Raw genomic sequence first — 22,337 nt, 5'->3', positions numbered from 1 at the left:
TTAAATTAGTATCTAAATCTGTTAATTCAGTGTAATTAAATTTATTAATTATTAATAACTAACTATATGAATTACATTAATTATACGTCAGTATTTACTTATTGCCAGAAGGCAAACAAACCTTGGGTCAAAAATTTTCAAAAAAAACTTTGCTTTTTGATTTTATCGTTTAAAAATATTTTTCAATCGTTTTTCTTTAAGCAAAAATAAGTTCCAATGAAATATCAATATATTTTCTTCTTCAAAAGTTACCGTTTTTACCCATTTAATCTTCTAATTTAAAAATCTTTTTTTAAATCTCAGGAAAATAAATCTTATAACATTATATTACTAAAAATTAAGATGTTTGATGCAAACTACAAAAGATATGTTGTCTAAAGATCAAATTAGATTTAATAAGAGAAATTTTAATACTTCAGTTTTCACTGAAAGATTCAAAACAACTAAAAACATGATATTATATATATGGGTATGTGTGTGTGTCATATCATATATATATAGAAGGAATATATATGTAGAAGGAAGATTAAAGAAAAACAAATCAACATACTTGGCATTTATAGACCTAGAAAAGGCATTCGATAACGTAGACTGGAATAAAATGTTCAGCATTTTAAAAAAATTAGGGTTCAAATACAGAGATAGAAGAACAATTGCTAACATGTACAGAAACCAAACAGCAACAGTAACAATTGTAGAACATAAGAATGAAGCCGTAATAAGAAAGGGAGTCCGACAAGGATGTTCCCTATCTCCGTTACTTTTTAATCTTTACATGGAACTAGCAGTTAATGATGTTAAAGAACAATTTAGATTCGGAGTAACAGTACAAGGTGAAAAGATAATGATGCTACGATTTGCTGATGATATAGTAATTCTACCCGAGAGTAAAAAGGATTTAGAATAAACAATGAACGGCATAGATGAAGTCCTACGCAAGAACTATCGCATGAAAATAAACAAGAACAAAACAAAAGTAATGAAATTAGTAGAAATAACAAAGATGGACCACTGAATGTGAAAATAAGAGGAGAAAAGATTATGGAGGTAGAAGAATTTTGTTATTTGGGAAGTAGAATTACTAAAGATGGACGAAGCAGGAGCGATATAAAATGCCGAATAGCACAAGCTAAACGAGCCTTCAGTAAGAAATATAATTTGTTTACATCAAAAATTAATTTAAATGTAAGGAAAAGATTTTTGAAAGTATATGTTTAGAGTGTCGCTTTATATGGAAGTGAAACTTGGACAATCGGAGTATCTGAGAAGAAAAGATTAGAAGCTTTTGAAATGTTGTGTTATAGGAGAATGTTAAAAATCAGATGGGTGGATAAAGTGACAAATGAAGAGGTAATGCGGCAAATAGATGAAGAAAGAAGCGTTTGAAAAAATATAGTTAAAAGAAGAGACAGACTTATAGGCCACATACTAAGGCATCTTGGAATAGTCGCTTTAATATTGGAAGGACAGGTAGAAGGGAAAAATTGTGTAGGCAGGCCACGTTTGGAATATGTAAAACAAATTGTTAGGGATGTAGGATGTAGAGGGTATACTGAAATGAAACGACTAGCACTAGATAGGGAATCTTGGAGAGCTGCATCAAACCAGTCAAATGACTGAAGACAAAAAAAACATATATATACATATATATATGATACTAATACATGATATTTTATAAAATTATGATACTTTCAAAAAAATTATAATTTTGATTGCTTTACCATTCTGATAACTCTACTGCTATGCTAAAAAATATATTATATATTTAATAATTCATTGGTACACTATTGATCTATAATTCATATGAGTGGTACTTAAAAGAAGTTTGTGTATCACTGCTTGAGTACATAAATGTTTATTTTTTTTTATTTTTAACATACTTCATTTTTATTTAAGGTCTGTCCGGTGATAAATTTAAATTTGATCAAAATGGTGATGGACCTGCAAGATATAATATAATACATTTTAAACAAATAACACCAGGTAATTTCCAATGGATTAATGTCGGAGAATATATAGATGGAGAATTACGTTTAGATATACCAGGTGAGATATATATTTTATTTTTAATCTTTTATTTATTCAGTAGTGGAAATTCTATATAATGAGATACAGGAAACAGTTATCCATAATTCTTACAAATTATATTAGTTCCTATATTGTACAACCACAATTTACAGCTGGTGGAATTTTAAATAAAGAAATAAATATTTTATTTAAATAATTTTATATTATATAGATCAATAAGAATGGTATTTGTTTCTATTTCATGGGTAAGAAAACGAGCATCATTAATCTGGAAAGTTCAAAGGAAACTTTTTTGATAAATTGTTGTAGAGAATTGTATTATAATATATAAATTTATAAATAAAACAAAGAAATGATAAAGGATTTTGTTTTGGTAAAGTATACCTGTGAAGATACCTGCTTATGATTTACTTGCTAAAGGAACTTAATAATATCAAAAATCAAATCATTTACACAAAAGACAATAGGTACTAAATATGGAAAGATAAACATTACCAATCCCTTTACGTACTAGGGGATATTAAAAGCAGAACAGGAATAGAATAAAGCAACAATTGAAAATAGAATATTCTCTTTTTTTCTGTTTAGCCTCTGGAACCACCGTAAGTTATTACTTCAGAGGATGATATGTATGAATGTAAATGAAGTGTAGTCTTGTACAGTCTCAGGTCGACCATTCCTGAGATGTGTGGTTATTTTGAAACCCAACCACCAAAGAACACCGGTATATACGATCTGGTATCCAAATCCATATAAAAGTACATGCCTTTACTAGGATTTGAACCTTACAACTCTTGATTTTGTAAACAGCTGATTTGTATTAACCACTAGACCAGCTCGATGGGCTGAAAATAGAATATTAAAACTGGAATAGCTTGCACGTATCATCAAAGACATCTACAATAAAAAAAAAAATCTCTCCAAGATTGAAAAATTAAGACATTATACAACTGTAGTAAGATCTTATATGCTAGTGAAACATTACATCTAACCAACCTTACAAAATTTCTCATAATCGAAAGAAGCTTGCTAAAGTTAATACATGGTCCAAACGTTACAGAAGAAAGAAATGCTGAAATCTAGCAAGGAAATTTACCAAAATCAAGAATATCTAGAAACAATGATAAGGAAAAGAAGATAAAATTTGTTTGGGATGGACCTGAACAGATTAAATAAACAAATCTTTTATGAGCTGTGGACATGAAAAACAAATTGAATTACCTGTAATAGATAAAAAAGGACTTCCAAAGGATAGGCTTGAAAGAAGAGAACTATTGCAATAGAGATAACTTCCAAAGAATAATTTACAACATAAAAGTTCTTATGGGAGAAAAAAGGACAGGAATAAAATGGACAACATTAATATCCTGACCCCCAGTAGCGAAAGACACCCCCTTTGTGATGATCCTGGTTGCCACGCCACACTACCCCCTCCATTCCTAGCCCAGATGGGTTTTACTGAAGGTCATCTTTTAGACCATCTATACTTGATTACAGTCATCAATTTGGCCTCTGTCAGGATTCCACCAATGCAAATGCATAGCAGATATTTCTGTCAGATGAATCCTTCTCCTAACAATTTTGTCAGTATCTAAGTTAAATAATATAGGAGAAACACTGCAGTCCTGACGCAAACCCTGATTTATTTCTACATCCTGACTCCCATAGGAGAAGACAACCACCTTGTATGACAATCATAACACCACTCCCTTCGTTCCTAGACCTGATGAACTTTACCGGAATTCGTCTTTTAGACCCTCTAAATTTGATAACAACGCAGTCACTTGTTTGGCCTCTTGTCAGGATGTCATCAGTGCAAATACCTCGACAGACATTTCCATCAGTGTATTTACACAACCTACTATCTGCCTTCGTATGGCTTCTTCCAACCATAACTTACAATCCTTAACTATGAAATTAACCAGTTTGCGAAATTGCAATCCCCACATCTTTCTCTAATACCAAACATATCACATAAAAACTTTTCCTATATCTTACTTTAATTAACTATTTACTCAGATCAGTACTTGATTGAGTCTTTAAACACCAAAAACAAGTGTTGTTAAACACCAAAACAAGTGTTGATTGCAACAATAATTTAATCCTATAATTAAAATGGCAGTGAGTAAAAGTAAAGCCATGCAGAAAAAATACGAAATGCTTGGAAGAAGAGAAAAGAAACTAGAAACAAGTTATATTTGCATGGTTTTTTAAGTTGGCATTTTTACATTGAAAAAGAAAAAGAAAAAAGGGAAGTAAATATAGTTTAAATTAATTCATAACATAATATACAAAGATTGTGTGTACTAGTATCTTCTCCAAATTCCTTATTATATCATATACTTTCATTACTTTTTTTTTTTTTAGTTATCTTGTATCACATTAATAAAGAAGTACTCTTCAAATGAAACACTTGACAAAATTCTTTTTCTGAAGTCTAATTCCATCTTATTACATAATAATTGTTTTATTCTGTTACAAACATCCATTGTTATTTTTATTTTTATTTCATTCTCATTTTTGCAGTCTGTTAGCCGAATTGTTTGTACTGTTTAACTTATTCAGTTCGGGTTTCTTTTGTGTAAATATTTATTCTTTTATCCACATTACTTTTGTTTTCTTAATATCCATTTTTATTATTTATTCCATCATAATGTCTACTGATTTTGAAATCAACTGTTGAATATTCATATTTCATCTCCAAGTCATCTGCAAACATTATATAATTTTTTTTTTCGTAACAAATCAAATTAACATTATAAAAATACATTTTTAATATTTTATTAAAATATAAAAATGAAGCTATTAAAGAAATTTAAAAAAATAATATTTGTTAAATATATAATATAACTAGTTCGGCCATTAAATGATTCAATATAATTTTTTACAAAAGGAATACTGTTCTCAGTTAGTAAATGTGGCTTATATTTGTGTTTACCTTGTTGGTATTTAGGAATACATAGATATATTAACCAATTTTTGCAAGATATTCAATTTTATTTGAAGTCTATTCCATGAATAGAAATAAACAGTTTTTTTTGTAAATTTTGCTCTGTTTAACTATTTGATCAATGTTAAATCTTAGATTATAACAACCACCACGATGCAACTGCTGCATGATTGTGCACCACATTCTCGTGGACTGCATATGTTATGTGGCGTTGCATCGTCAGTTTAATATACCCAGAAACATCCGAGATATCTTGTGCAATAATAACGGGATTTTGGACCGGATATTTCTCTTTTTGCATAGTACCAGGTTACTGCAAAGAATTTAATATTATCATATATGTTTTTTTAAAGAAGAGTTTTTTTAATAATTTTAACCTTTATTTTCAATTTTGATTTTTTTGGTTCTATGTATTTAATTTTACTATCCGGGGAGGGGATTTTTGCACAACCCATCGGAATTAGATAAGTTTTATATAGTTTCTTTATTCTATTATTTATCTTTTATATTTTATCAACTTCATCTGTGGTATTAGTTTCGAATTTTATTTTGCCTTCTTGGCTTGTTTTAATAAATTTTTATTGTATGATTAATATTACGTTTATTATTTTGGAGTTATTTTACCCTTTTATTAATAAAATTCCGGGCGATGATAACGCCCAGGCGTTTTTCGCCCACAAACAACAAAAAAAAAAATTATAACAAAACTTTTACAAAAGAGTTGTAAATCTTTAGAATTTGCATCAATTTTCTCATTGCTAATTATATCTTCACCAGGCAACAACATTTATTAAACTACACAAATAAGAAATCTGCTCATCGTTAGTATTCATCTCATTAAAATGTTGTTTTCTGGAACCACCTTCAACTGGAACAGTCTTGAAACATTTCATTACATCAACATCATTACTGAACTCGTATTTGAGCATTAATAAAAGAAGAGTAGATTATATACTCTTCTTTTATTAATGCCAGTTAATCTGACATAGCTCAACGTTTCTAAGAGGATTTTTACAGTTTCCTTTACTCTCACCACTTCTCATACTACTAATAATAAGAAATAAAAATTATTTACTCAAAATGACGTAAAAAACGAAACTGAATAACTGCAAAAATAGTACGTATTCACATATAAGAACATCGATAGACAAAAAAAATTTTTAATTATTCTCTAAGTGTGACACCATTTCTTGAATTGCTTTTTTGTATATATTACAGATCTGAAAATACAATTTTTTTATCACCCTTAGTTTGAAATAAATTTCGCTTCAAAAAAATTAAGGGAAAATACAGTTAAAATCGGTAAAATTTATAATTTTTTATGGCCACACCTGTGTTAGATGAGTTTGCTGATGCTATTCTTTTATAAATAGTCTCAGGCACATCCTGAATTAATGTCCAACAGTAATCAAGGTTGTCCAAGAAAAAACCAGATGTGAATTGAGGAAATGTATTTTCAAAGACATATTACATCCCATAGTTCTGTATGAATTAAGAGAAATTGATTAACAATATTGTGGTAAAATTAGACTACTAATGAACTAGGATGTTGTACAAGACTGAGATTGTAGACTAAACTGTACTATGAGTAAAGATGACCTTCTTGGGTGAAATGGTAGAATTTTGGTCTTTCAAACGGGTTTCCCAAATTTGAATCGTGGCCAGACATGGCATTTTTCATATGCTACAAAATTCCTTTCTGTATTCCAATTCACAAGCTTCAAATCTTCTGTGATGAATTAATTTATCTTGAAAGTAGGATGAATATTCAGTGTATAGAGAATGGCATGTGAATTTAGCTTCTTCTTTGCAAGCTCAGTGGTCTAATCTCTTTCTTTACCTGTACAAGATTTTACAATACATATATTTATTTACAATTGAGCTAATTTTTGCTGTAAATGGACAGGATGATGCTGAATCATCTTTAAGATTCTCATGATCCACTAAAAAAAATTATAAAAAATGGACTAAACCTCTTTTTCCCTTCATAACGAAAAAAAAAAAAAACATTTTGGGAATATTAAAAACCTGGGAAATTTTTTTGAAACTGTAAAATATTTACTGTATACCATTTTGAGTGTAAGAACCATACGCTATTTTATGATTGGTTAAATTGTTTTAAATTAAGGAATAATCTGAAATAATGAAAACTCTTAACAATCAGTATGTCAACTAATTGATGATGATCAATTTGAAAATTTGCACGATATAATTAGGAAAATTCATTGGTGTGTCAAATTACAGTTTTTTGTACGGTAAAACTGTAATTTATACAGTTTTTATCATATGATTTTGAATAAAAGCTTTAAGATGCTTCACATATTGTTTTGTAATAAAATTTATTGAGCAATTGCCAACCAAAAAACAAAAATATATTATTGTCTAGGGTTCTGAGGATATAAATTATAAAACTCTGAAATAATAAATAATTGATATTTTATTCTAATCATATTCGTTGACCTTCTTAATTAATTTGTAATTTATAACGGGTTAGCCAACGCTTATTCTCTTCATCATGGTCTATATTGTATAGTACACCCATTTTTAAACATAACACTTGTTCCATTTTATTCTCTCTTCATAAACTTAATAAAGTTAATTATAGATTTTAATTGCTCTACAGTTATTTTTTTTATTTCTGAATGAATTTCACTGTTGATGCATTTTCAAATTCAGGTCACATTTTAAATTATTAGGTAAGTAACACAGACCACTTTATACTACTGCTAGATGCATACCAATTGTGCTACATTATTACATTAAAGTTGCATTTCCCCTCTGTTCCTCATACATTTAAAATAAAAGTTACTTTCCAGATAGCAATCATATATTATTGAACTACCATTCTTATCGATGGAAAAGAATATAAAATAGGTTCTTTTTGATGAGATTTAATCAATATTTAATGATTTTACATTCATATACTGTATGTACTGCATGTTCGCAGATTTAAATATTAAATAGAAAGAAAAAAATTGTTAAACATTTTCTGCTGATCTCTATAACAGAGTTTTAACATCTCTAACTTCCATCTGGTGGTTCTAGCTTTGAATCCCAATCAGGCATTTTTTCTTATGCTACAAAAAATTAATTTCATTATCATTTATCGACAGCTGTGTTACATAATGCCAGCCAGAATAAAATGGAATGTTCGTGGTGTTTTATTTTTTTATTTTCTATTCCTAATGTGTGCATTACAATTTGTTCAACTTGTGAACAATTAGTAACATCTTGGCCCAGTGAGATGAAGATATATATGTATGACATGTAAATTAGGTGTAGTTTTGTAAAAAAACTCATACCGACCATTCTTGTGATGTATTGTTAATTGAATCTGAACTACCAGAGTACACTGTTAGTATTTAAATCTGTATAAATGCAACTAATTTGTACTAAGATTTGAACCTCAGAACCTTCAACTTTAAAAATCAGCTTGCTTCGACAAGTTTTCCGCTAGCCAGGTAGGCTAGATTAAACAATATTATTAAATTTATAGAGGAAGAAGAGGAAGTCAAAGAGGATTAAAGGAGAGAAACAATACTGAGATTTGAATTTAAGAGAGCATTAAAAGATTTGAATGGCTGAAAGGCTCCTGGAATAGACGGAAGAATTACTGCGCAGTGCAGGTTACGAAGCGATTGATAGATTATACAAACTGATGTGTAATATTTATGAAAAAGGGGAAGTTCCGTCAGACTTCAAAAAGAGTATTACAGTCATAATACCAAAGAAAGCAGGAGCAGATAAATGTGAAGAATACAGAACAATTAGTTTAAATACTCATGCATCAAAGATATTAACTAGAATTTTGTAAAGAAGAATTGAGAGGAGAAAGGAAAAAGTGTTAGGAGAAGACCAAATTGGTTTCAGAAAAAGTATAGGGACAAGGGAAGCAATTTTAGCGTTCAGATTAATAGTAGAAGGAAGATTAAAGAAAGACAATCCAACATACTTGACATTTATAGACTTAGAAAAGGCATTCGATAACTTAGACTGGAATAAAATGTTAAGCATTTTTAAAAAATTAGGGGTCAAATACAGAGATAAAAGAACGATTGCTAACATTTACAAGAACCAAACAGCAACAGTAATAATTGAAGAACATAAGAAAGAATCCGTAATAAAAAAGGGAGTCCTACAAGGATGTTCCGTATCCCCATTACTTTTTAATCTTTACATAGAACTAGCAGTTCTATGATGTTAAAGAACAATTTAGATCCGGAGTAACATTACAAGGTGAAAAGATAAAGATGCTACGATTTGCTGATTATATAGTAATTCTAGCTGAGAGCAAAAAAGATTTAAAAGAAAAAACGAAAGTAATGAAAGATAGTAGAAATAATGTAGATGAACCACTGAATACAAAAATAGAAAGAGAAAAGATTACGGAGGTAGAAGAATTTTGTTATTTGGGAAGTAAAATTACTAAAGATGGACAAAGCAGGAGCAATATAAAATGCCGAATAGCACAGGCAAAACAAGCCTTCATTCAGAAATATAATTTGTTTACATCAAAAATTAATTTAAATGTCAGGAAAATATTTTTGAAAGTATATGTTTGGAGTGTCACTTTATATGGAAGTGAAACTTGGACGATCGAAGTACCTGAGAAGAAAAGATTAGAAGCTTTTGAATTGTGGTGCTGCACAAGAATGTTAAAAATCAGACGGGAGGGTAAAGTGACAAATGAAGAGGTGTTCGGACAAATTGATGAAGAAAGAAGCATTTGGAAAAATATAGTTAAAAGAAGAGACAGACTTATTGGCTACATATTAAGGTATCTGGAAATAGTTGCTTTAATATTGGAAGGACAGGTAGAAGGAAAAAGTTTTGCAGGCAGGCAATGTTTGGGATATGTAAAATAAATTGTTAGGGTGTAGGATGTAGGGGGTATACCAAAATGAAATGACTGGCACTAAATAGGGAATCTTGGAGAGCTGCATGAAACCAGTTAAATGACTGAAGACAAAAAAACTTGAAGACTTTCTGAAGAAGTCGATGTTGATATAGAAATTCAATATTTTTCAAACCAAAAAAACCGTGTTAAATATGTAAATAGTTATTATTTCCTTTAATTCCACTGTTTAATAATTAAATCCATATAAGAGTAATTTAACTTTACTAGGATTTGTACCTCAGAACCTACAGGTTTAAAAAACAACTATTAAAACCGAATTTTTAACGTCGATTTTACCAATAGACCAGTCCAGTGAGTTGTAGATATTTAATTTAAAAAAAAATTTCTTTATCAGTTTTTTATCAGTAACTTAACAGGATCAGAATCATAATTTTATTTGAATCTCCTAGAGAAATACATCTGTTTAATTGTGCTGCTCTACACAAATTAAGAAGTTATATTTAACAAGCTTTTTAAAGTTCTGATGATTGATAAGTATAATAATATATATTGTTTTAGAAACAACAAGTAATTCACCTAATCAGAGATTATTAAAAAGAATAAAGAGTTTATTCATAAACTAAATATCTTTGTATTAAATAATTTAAAGTTGAAAAAATCAGAAGAAAATGTTTTTCAAATACTCTAATAAAGAAAAACCGTTTTCAAGTTTTAAGTACATTATTACAATAAAAGGAGACAAATTAAAAAAAAAATGTTTAATACGTATAAGAGTTATCTTCTATAAATTAACACAAAACTACACTAATTTAAGTAAAAAATAAAATATTCAGATCATAACGATAGTGTTGGGGCAGGATGGTGAGTTCTCATCCAGGTAGTTTTTCTTGTTTTTATGTTCAAAAATATTTAACTGCAGAATCAAACACTATCATACTTATGGAATTTATTTTCTTGTATCCAGCTTCAAATTAATTATAATACTTTTGCTCCAATTCTCAAAGAATTTGATCACCTCTTCACCTACAGTACTAATGAAATAAATTCATAATACATTCTGTTCATATGACTGTCATCACAATCATACACATTATGGCGCTAAGAACAGTTAAAGGATGCATTGCTTCACTATGTATCTCAGTATCTTGACATTTGTTCTTTGCTGCTGGATGATTCTTATTTCTTGGTGATCAAATTGATATTATTTTGGGTACTTATAAAGTTTGGTTGGATGGATGGTAAATTTTCATTGTGATCCTTATTTTAAAATCATAAATCTGAAAAAATTTTAGATTTAGTCCTTAGGAAAATTGTAAAAGTTGTCTCATTCTTCCGATAAAATTCCCTTTTAGTCCGTTCTCTGAAAGTATTTTTGATGCTTGAACCTTGGTGGACTACCAGGAATGCGCCTGGTACAAACTCCTAGGTTTGTGGAGGTGATTATACAAACTCTTCATGGAAAGAGGGCGGCTGGAGGCATAATGAGCCTCTCGAAGTTAGTTGGGGATGATTAGGAAGGAAGAACCTGAACCACCAGGTTGGTCTAGTGGTGAACGTGTCTTCCCAAATCAGCTGATTTGGAAGTTGCAGCATTCAAATCCTAGTAAAGTCAGTTATTTTTACACGATTTGAATACTAGATTCTGGATACCGGTGTTCATTGGTGGTTGAATTTCAATTAACCATACATCTCAGGAATGATCGAACTGAGACTGTACAAGACTACACTTCATTTACACTTATTCTTATTCATCCTCTGAAGTATTATCTGAAAGGTAATTACCAGAGACTAAACAGGAAACTGAAAGGAAGGAAGAAAGAACCTTGTGTATGAAATTTTTGTCTGCCTTTAACTGGCCTTGACAATATTTATGCACCTATTTGTAGGATTATTAGTAAACCAATCCATCCTCTTTTCATTCAAGAATAATGGTTTCAGAATTGCTCAGCACATCATGGGAACTTTTTAAAAAAAGAGACTCCTAAAGGACACTACTTAAGAAGTTTATATAATTTTTATAATTACCGACACCGTATCTGGTTTTCAAGCTATAGATGTTAATACTAGATCCTGGATACTGGTGTTCTTCGATGATTCGGTTTCAATTTACCACTCATCTCAGGAATTATTGACCTGAGACTGTATAAGACTACACTCCATTTACATTGATACTTATCCTCTTCATTCATCGTCTGATGAAATACTTTATGATAGTGCCAGAGGCTAAACAGAAAAAGAGAGAGCTGTCTAGAAAGATGGTCAAATAAATATCTATTCTTTTTTTTTTACTTTTTGCTGAAAATTTGTATTTTTTAGTAGTGCAGGATACAGTAATTTTAATGATAAAATTTAATTTTGATTTCCGTGTTGGAGTGGTAGTACCTTGGACTTCATCTGGAGGATCCAGGTTCGAATGCCAATCAAGCATGGCAATTTTTATACATTTTCATACACTCCAAAATTTTTATTTCATATTCCCACGACACAAACTTCAAGCTTATTTGGTGAATTAATAACCCCCTCCAAAATCATCATATACTCAAGGGGATTATCTGGGACCGAAAATATTTTATAAGAGTTTTTTTTTTCTCAATTATAGTTATATACCGTGTAATTTTTAAGGTAAATTTGTTATTTAATCAAGAGCAGTCAAATCAAATCCAATTTCTTTGAATAAATATTTTGATCTCTTTCAAAATTGCGGCTCAAATCTGTTTCTTACTATCCATTCAATCATACCAATAAAAACACTATTTTCAGTATTGTAGATAATAATATTTACAATCTTTATTTACATTTATTTTACTTTATTTCATAAAATTATTAATTTAATTGTATTAAATTATTGTTTGATTTTTGCATTCGCAAAAGCTGTATAATAATAGATATTCTAAAAGTATTGAGCCTTTTGCACACGAGATAGCGTTAGTGTATTCTTGGAAAAAATCGTGGAAGGCAGGCATGTAAGGACTCATAACATCGCCATTACCCTAAACATCCATCACCAAACAGCGTTAAACCGTTTAGAGAAATGTTAATACGACCGTCACCGAGGAGTTAGACGACTCGGACAGAGTGGTAAGGCTGGCTCTTAGAAAGGTTTTTTTTTGGATACAAAAAGAAGCTTTACGTTTGGGTGCCACATGATGTGACTGAAAAATTTACTCAATCGAATTTCTGTTTTCAAATCTCTACCGAATCGTAATGAAATCGAGCCGTTTCTAAAGATCGTGGTTGAAGCGAGGAGAAGCTCCATGATTTGTGGTAAAGCCCACACGACGCCCAGGATGCTAGTATGCTATGTGTTTGGTGGGATTGGAAGGGCACCGTGCATCATAAGCTGCTACCGCCAGGCAAAACTATAAATTCAGAAGAAACAGCCTGAACTGGTCAACAGAAAGGTTGTTGTATATCGCACTTTAACACATCCCAACCCCGTAGGGGGAAAACACCCACCTTGTGACATTACCGCTCGCCACACCACCCCCTCCGTTTCGAGTTCTGAGGGGCTTTACCGGAGGTCGTCTTTAGACCCTCTAACCGATTACATCTCACAGACATCAGCCAGGCCACGGTCGGGATGCCACCGATGTAAATGCCTCAGCAAACATTTGCATCAGTAAAATACAAATCAAATTTTGCCTTCACGTAGACCTCAAACGGACATCTTCACATCCAACCTAGCATAATTCCCTCAAACTAACGAACCGAGACCGCGGAAGCGCGGATCTCGCGCCTAGTTCAAATTTGAAAACATCGTGACTCGGAATGCGTTAGAAAGAGAACGAGTTGTAAGTTAAATCAGTGCTACACTCATACCAATCAAAATTATGTTTTACGCAACATAGAAATTCAGACCTACACACAAATAATTCAACCAAATTAGGTCACCTAACAAAGGGAACGTAACCTCATTCCGGTCCGGTAGGAGCCGGGGACAAACCCCGCACTCCCACCCGGTCCCATCATGGAGTCTCGCACGGCATTACCAAGTCACAATCAGGGACCGCCACCGACGGAACGAAGTCACGCCCCTGGGCGCATGGTAGGCCATGGGACCGGAAGCGCGGCCAGCCCCGCCAGCGGGAGCCCCAAATCGAATCACAAACAATACCAATATAACCGTGGTATGATACCAATGCGCCTACCTCCAACCAATCCAATGCCTGGGCCGGAATCCTAGCCACCCGGGAATACTACCACGATCAAATACCTCGATTAAATTCCCTTTCCAGACTTACACACCGCAAGGGCGCGAAAAAAACCAGCCACTATAGACCACTCCTTGCGGATCATCCAGTTAATATGGAGATCCAGAAAGGAATGTATTCTCTCAAGTTTCCTAACAACTCGTGAACGTTCGACCTCATATCGAGGACAGACATAGAGGACGTGGTCCACTGTATCATCAGTTCCACAATCCAGGCAATGACTCGAATCCACCAAACGAAACCTAGCCAAATTCGCCCAAAAGGCACCATACCCGGAGAAAAACTATGTGATATACCGATTGGAGGAAACCCATCTACAACCCATCTACTCGCACCTAAATCAGACACTATAGGAAATGCGTGTAGCGACCTGTGGGAGATTTGTACCACCTGACCTGCCAGGACGCAAGGCCCCGGTCTTCAATCACCTGCTTTCGTTCTGACGTCAACAGATTGTTTACCTTGGAAATGTAGCGTTCCTTATGGAATAGAAATCTATTGGTTTGACTCCGGCTATAACACAAAGTGACTTCCACGAAACTGTTCTATAACCGCCTACAACGGCCAGCAAGAGGAGTCGCTGGGCTCGCAGTAAAATGTCCGCGTAACACCTAAAAGCCAACACTTGAATATCGAACTGCAAACACCAGTCCGAATACATCTTCAACGAAACGTCAGAGATTGAGAGAACTTGAATGGGAAGTTTTAATGAATAAGTCGTCTATCCTAGATCGGGCACCGTCAGACTATCATTTGTTTCGGTCTCTGCAGAACTCCCAGAATGGTTTTAAGTTGGTTTCAAAAGAGGCCTGTGAAAACCACTTGTTACAAGTTTTTGACCGCAACCACCGAAGTTCTATAGCGACGAGATTATGATTTTACTGGAAAAATGTCAGAAAAACAGTTTTTTAATTTTTACTTAATTATTTAATTTTATGTATTAGTTTCCATTTTAAAATTCTGTTGAACACAAAGAATAGCGATGGAGATTTTTTACCTGTTTTTTATTTTTTTTATTTTTTTATTAATGAAATGTTAATTTCTTTTTCAGCAATTCAGTTTAAATTAGGACAGACTGCTCCACCAGATTCAGTTTGTAGCTTACCATGTGAAGTAGGACAAGCAAAAACTTACGTTGAAGGAGAAAGTTGTTGTTGGCATTGTTTTAACTGCTCCCAATACCAGGTGACAAGTTAAATTATTTAATTTTTTATCATATGAGTTTAATATTTTTATTTTTAGAAAAATAAATTTGCTAAGTAATGTAGAAGGCTGTGAAAAGTAATTTGAATTAAAAAACAAGATGTAGTACGGAAAATTCACCAAAATTGTAGAATGGCTAAAGAAAATTTGTTTTTTATTCCAAACCTAAAAAAGTGTATTTTCCGACAAAACGTTTTTAAGCTTTTAATTAATATAATGTTCTGGTACCACTTTTATTCAATTTCTTAAATTAAACATTATAAGGAAGCACCAAATTTACCCCTCGATTTATACCCCAAGAATTTTAGAACTGTTTAATTCCGTTGAGGGAGCAGAAAAAGGGCTAAATATTTTTCGAGCCGAAACTCGCTAATTATTTTATGACTTATGTTTTATATGAACTTTTTTTCTTATTTTTGGCTATAGAATCATCTCCGGAGAGATTTACGTGCAATTTGTTATTATTATAAACATGTAAATTAGTACATCGATAAAATTGATGCAGTTAGTTCATGCCTAGGACTAAAAATGATACTTTTATTCGCTACAGGTATTAATTGTTAAACTGACATCATAAATTTCAGAGAAAGTATCTTTAAATGATACCATTTTTTCTTTCTTTTTCCTATTTAGCCTCCGGTAACTACCGTTTAGATAATTCTTCAGAGGATGAATGAGGATGATATGTATGAGTGTAAATGAAGTGTAGCCTTGTACATTCTCAGTTCGACCGTTCCCGAGATGTGTGGTTAATTGAAACCCAACCACCAAAGAACACCGGTATCCACGATCTAGTATTCAAATCCGTGTAAAAATAACTGGCTTTACTAGGACTTGAACGCTGGAACACTTGACTTTCCAAATCAGCTGATTTGGGAAGACGCGTTAATCACTAGACCAACCCGGTGGGTTCTAAATGATATTTGTTGCCCTCAACTGCTTTATATTTCTCACTTTTATCATCCTGACCCTGATGGGAAGACACCCTCCATGGCGGTTATGGTTGCCACTCCGTCCCCTCCGTACCTACACTTCACTTAAAATGAACTGTATTCACTTAAGCGAATACACTTCACTCATACATATCATTCTCATTCATCCTCTGAAGTTAATACTTAACAGTGATTCCTGGAGGCAAAACAGGAAAAAAAAGGTTTTCCTTGGTGGTTGGGATTCAATTAATCATACATCTTAGGAATGGTTGACCTGAGATTAAACAAGACTACACTTCATTTACATTCATACATATCGTCTAAAGTACCTTACGGTGGTTCCGGAGGCTAAACAGAAAAAGACAGGTGAAAATTGGCAGTCTCAGTTAATCTGTCTAAAACAGATGCTAGAGAAATTTATTTTTTCAACGGAATAGTATGTCTACTCATTCCGGACGTGATTTTTGTTTGGGTTTATTTTTTTATTAGTATTATTTAAAATCTGTGTGACAAAATAATATTGTTATTGTAAAAGAAAACCTTTTAATTGTATTTTAAATAAATTTATGGGAAGATTTCTAAATGGTTTTGCAATTTATTAAAAAGCTGCCTACACAGTTGTTCCTGAAACACGGCTTATACACACAACTTAATTTAAAATATTTATCATTTAATTCAATGATTCTAACTAAAGCGCGCGCGCACACTATTTAATTCACGCAGGTGTGGCAGTATTAGCGATGATTGTCCGCACTAACTAAACTAATGTACTTTCACAACTTACGTAGAACAAATTTTGTTTGTACGATCGGCAGATTGGTGTAGCCGCGAGGCTTAACGCACCAAGTTCCAAGTTGACCGGGCGATCGAGTTCGACACCCAGCCAAACCGAGTTTTTTTTTACACTTTAAATATTATTAATTTATTTAATTTTACCGCTTACCTCTGACGTCACAATGTAACAATAGTTTAGAACGTTTTTTTTTTTTACGGCTGGAGTTCGATTAATTGTTAACAAATATACTTAAGAAAAATATGATTTTAATTATGTGAAATCTTGAGATACTGAGGATGATATTGCTCTACAGTCTGGCCACCTTGTCATTTAAGTTGAAATTTTAACGGTATTAATGTCCCACATATACAAGTAATCTGACCAAGTTTGGTCAAAATCGGTTCAGTAGTTCTGGAGATATAAGGTGATTTTGAGGCCAATAACAAACACACATTTACATACGAACATTAACATTCGGGTAATTTCTATCCGGTTATTTTGGGTTCCTTAGATGTAAAAATGTCGAAATCCAGAGAAAACCGCATATTCCCAAAATTGGACCGATTACAATACTTTCTCTTCTAGAGCTATAGCTCTGCTATAGTGCCATCTGAACGGGGAAGTAAAAATGGTAACGGAAGGATAAAAAAGTTATTTTTCTTATTGTCTGAAATACTATGTTACTGAGTTACAACGAACCAAATTCTTGATGTTATTGATTTTTAAGTTAATAATTTCTTTATTGAATAAAAAATGTCTTTTCTTTTACAGATAAGACATCCAAATGATGAAACGATGTGTATAATGTGTCCAGAAGGCAAAATACCTGATGCAACGAAACAAGAATGTCTTAATTTACCAGAAAATTATTTACGTGCTGAAAGTGGTTGGGCTATTGGTGCTATGTCATTATCTGCTACCGGTATACTTGTAACAATGTTTGTTGTCTGTGTGTTTATACGACATAATGAAACGCCAGTCGTTAAAGCATCTGGTCGTGAATTAAGTTATGTACTTTTAACAGGATTATTGTTATGTTATTTAGTAACATTCGTTTTTGTTTTACGACCGACTGATGTTGTTTGTGGTATACAGAGGTATGTATGTATTCCTTTATTTATTATTATAATAATGCATATATATATATATAAATGTATGTACAAAAGAGAAACTTTCAGGATAGGATATTTTGTACTGGTCAAAATAATTAAAAAAGTTCATATAAACATAGGAACTCTTTGTTTTCGAATTATGTCTAGCAAAAGATTTCACCCGGATTTCCTCTCTTGTAATAAAAAGAAATTCTACTGTAACTTTTGGGACCCAAATTAAGGAGGTGATTTCTTATGTAATTTAAGCTGGAAAATAGGATAAAACAGATCCACCGGGTTTGTCTAGTGCTGAACACGTCTTCTCAAATCAGCTGATTTAAAAGTTTAGAGTTCTGGCGTTCAAGTCCTAGTAAAGGTAAAAGATTACTTTTATATGGATTTGAATACTAGATCGTGGATATCGGTGCTCTTTGGTGGTTGTTTTTCAAATAACCACACATTCAGAAATGGTTGAACTAAGACATACAATACTTCACTTCATTTACATTCATACATACCATCATCCTCTGAAGTAATACCTTACAGTGGTTCTGGAGAATAAACAGAAAAAAAATGATCTAAAATGCGAGGAAAGTTTCTTGAAATGTTTTTTCTTATTTTATCTTTATTGAAGATTTTAGAGAAAATTTTATTTAAGCAAATTTATTAAGCTTAACCTGTACTTGAATATTTTTAAAAAACTTTTGCTTAAATTTATTCCCCATCTATAAAAATTTTTTTGCTCTAACTCTTTTAATTTTTATTATTAATAGCTAGAACAGTTAGTTATTTAATTGTATATAAACACTTTTTTTTTTTATTGATTATTATTTTTTTTACAGGTTTGGTGCAGGATTTTGTTTCACAGTTGTTTATGCAGCACTTCTAACGAAAACAAATCGTATATCAAGAATTTTTAATGCTAGTAAACGTACAGCTAAACGCCCAAGTTTTATTACACCAAAATCACAATTAATTATATGTTCGGGACTTGTTTCGGTTCAGGTTAGTTTTTATTAAAATTTTATTTCATCTTTTGTAAATTTAAATAAGATATTTTTATTTAGTTTATTTTAAAAGTTATTCGTTTTACAGTAATTCATTATTAAATCACAATACTTTCTTTTCTTTTTCTGTTTAGCCTCCACCATAAGATATTACTTCAAAGGATGATATGTATGAACGTAAGTGTAATGTAGTCTTGCACAGTCTCATGTCGACTGTTCCTGAGACATTACTTACATATCATCCTCATTCATCCAGTGAAGTAATACCTTATAGTGGTTTCGGAGGCTAAATAGAAAAGAAAGAAATCACTATGCTTATGTTTCAAAAACTTAATGTTTCCTTAATAATTATAATTGAATTTTTAATTAAAAATATAAAAGAAAAATTAAAAATTAGAAGAAAATATTAAAAATTTTAACAAAATTATTAATGTTATCAGTGTCATGAACTCCAGTTTAAACAAGAGATAAATATTAGAAATTAAAAATCATAGCTGCCAAAAAAAAATTCTGATAAACATTATTCTTTAATATAGGATAATTACTAATATAGGATAATTAAAGAGCATGCTAGAATTCTATACAGAAGAATTGAGAGGAGAGTGGAGGAAGTGTTAGGAGAAGACCAATTTGGTTTCAGGAAAAGTATAGGGACAAGGGAAGCAATTTTAGGCCTCAGATTAATAGTAGAAGGAAGATTAAAGAAAGACAAACCAACATACTTGGCGTTTATAGACCTAGAAAAGGCATTCAATAACGTAGACTGGAATAAAATGTTCAGCATTTTAAAAAAAGTAGGATTCAAATACAGAGATAGAAGAACAATTGCTAACATGTACAGGAACCAAACAGCAACAGTAACAATTGAAGAACATAAGAAAGAAGCCGTAATAAGAAAGGGAGTCCGACAAGGATGTTTCCTATCTCCGTTACTTTTTAATCTTTACATGGAACTGGCAGTTAATGATGTTAAAGAACAATTTAGATTCGGAGTAACAGTACAAGGTGAAAAGATAAAGATGCTACGATTTTCTGATGATATGGTAATTCTAGCCGAGAGTAAAAAGGATTTAGAAGAGACAATGAACGGCATAGACGAAGTCCTATGCAAGAACTATCGTATGAAAATAAACAAGAACAAAACAAAAGTAATGAAATGTAGTAGAAATAACAAAGATGGACCACTGAATGTGAAAATAGGAGGAGAAAAGATTATGGAGGTAGAAGAATTTTGTTATTTGGGAAGTACAATTACTAATGATGGACGAAGCAGGAGCGATATAAAATGCCGAATAGCACAAGTGAAATGAGCCTTCAGTAAGAAATATTATTTGTTTACATCAAAAATTAATTTAAATGTCAGGAAAAGATTTTTGAAAGTATATGTTTGGAGTGTCGCTTTATATGGAAGTGAAACTTGGACGATCGGAGTATCTGAGATGAAAAGATTAGAAGCTTTTGAAATGTGGTGCTATAGGAAAATGTTAAAAATAGGATGGGTGGATAAAGTGACAAATGAAGAGGTATTGCGGCAAATAGATGAAGAAAGAAGCATTTGGAAAAATATAGCTGAACGAAGAGACAGACTTATAGGCCACATACTAAGATATCCTGGAATAGTCGCTTTAATATTGGAAGGACAGGTAGAAGGGAAAAATTGTGTAAGCAGGCCACGTTTGGAATATGTAAAACAAATTATTAGGGATGTAGGATTTAAAGGGTATACTGAAATGAAACGACTAGCACTAGATAGGGAATCTTGGAGAGCTGCATCAAACCAGTCAAATGACTGAAGACAAAAAAAAAAAATAGAGCATGCTGGTGAGAGTTTTGTTGTATATATTATAATCTTTTTATCTAATTTATTTAAACATGTATACATATGTACACATTTATATAAGCTACATTCCCAGTAATGTAAGGATTTCAATACAGAGTCATACATCTGAACTGGTTCAATTGTTGAGCTTCTATGGCAAAACATACATGCATACATCCTAAATACATTACACTCCTTTTTTGGGCATTCATATAATAATAAGAGATCCATTTCTAAGTATATCAATAAATTTTTGTTCTGGTTTGATTCCATCATGATTTTGTATTATACTAGCAAATACTCCATTTGAATTTTGAAAATTAAAAGATTGGTTGTTAAGATATAACAACATTTCTGAAAAAGCTGTTAGATCGAGAGTGTACCTGATGTATGTAAAAGTTAACCTTCAATCAAATAAAAATACCCCATATGAATTTTGAAAATTGAACGATTTTTTACAGAGATATTATAAGCGCACCCCATTTTACTTTCCAAAACATCATCCCAGGAGTACCCCATTTGTTACCAGTTGATGGTGATGATTGGTCTAGCTTTGCATGAAGTGTTTTCATCACCTTACCATTGTAGCCTAACCCATAGTCCCCATGGGAAGCCCATTATTATTTAACAGAATTTTTTTAAAATTTATTTAACATTATTTTATTATTTAATGTAAATTTAATTTGATCATTTTTGTAATATTTTTCATTCGATTGACTCAAATCATTCATTTCAAATCCAGCTATCGCAGTGATATAGGTTCGCATTTAATTATTTCAATTCATTAACGTTTGTGCTTCAACTGACAAATCTCTACAACTACATACCAGGTGTGTTAATATGAAACTGAAATTTGCCTGTAGATGGCCCTAGCTGTCAATGTAGTTACTGTCAAACTGCATCATTGCCATTTTCTTTCTTTGACAGCTGACAAAAATTTTCAACTCACAAGTTCCATATAACACCATAGTTTTAATTATTGTTGAACATGTTGAGCATTTTTTTTCTGTTACCATTTAAAGAAAACTGCTGTAAAATTGCATCGAATGCTTGTCAAAGCTTACGGTGAGCATACTCTTGGTAAATACAGTGCGATTGGTTTAAAAAATTCAAAAGTGGCGATTTTGATGTGAGAAACATGGAAGACCACCGAAAAAGTTTGAAGACAGTGAATTGTAAGCATTATTGCATGAGGATGATGCTCAAACACAACAACAACTCGCGGATCAATTAAATGTAACACGAGAAGCTGCCTTCATATGTTTGAAAGCCATAGGAAATATCCAGAAGATCAGAAAATGGGTTCCACATGGCTCGACAGGTACAAAAGAAAGTTATTTCCTCATCGAATTGTGATAGGTGATGAAAAGTGAATGTATTTTGAGAATCCTAAGCGTAAAAGATCATGGGTAACTCCAGGCAAACCATGGACATTGATTTCAAGGGCAAATCGCTATGGAAAG

The 22,337-nt window shown here is 32.0% G+C and overlaps 1 protein-coding gene across 5 annotated transcripts in view; it reads left to right on the top strand.

Annotated features, from left to right (window-relative positions):
* The window catches only part of LOC142333582 (metabotropic glutamate receptor-like), an 876,009-nt gene that overhangs the window by 783,339 nt on the left and 70,333 nt on the right, over positions 1 to 22,337 (top strand). For all 5 annotated transcript variants that reach the window (XR_012758640.1, XM_075380890.1, XM_075380889.1 and 2 more), the window contains exons 7-10: positions 1,897 to 2,046; positions 15,099 to 15,232; positions 17,729 to 18,054; positions 18,891 to 19,053. Coding sequence is in view for 4 of the 5 variants with exons in the window: in XM_075380890.1 (XP_075237005.1) it covers positions 1,897 to 2,046; positions 15,099 to 15,232; positions 17,729 to 18,054; positions 18,891 to 19,053 (773 nt within the window). In the remaining variant the exon portion in view is untranslated. The remainder of the gene's footprint in view (positions 1 to 1,896; positions 2,047 to 15,098; positions 15,233 to 17,728; positions 18,055 to 18,890; positions 19,054 to 22,337) is intronic.

The sequence above is a fragment of the Lycorma delicatula genome, chromosome 13 (assembly GCF_047948215.1).
Source record: "Lycorma delicatula isolate Av1 chromosome 13, ASM4794821v1, whole genome shotgun sequence".
In the NCBI taxonomy this organism is placed as follows: Eukaryota; Metazoa; Arthropoda; class Insecta; order Hemiptera; family Fulgoridae; genus Lycorma; species Lycorma delicatula.
The sequence above is the reverse complement of the archived record's forward strand: the minus strand, read 5'-3'. Positions and strand labels throughout refer to the sequence as shown.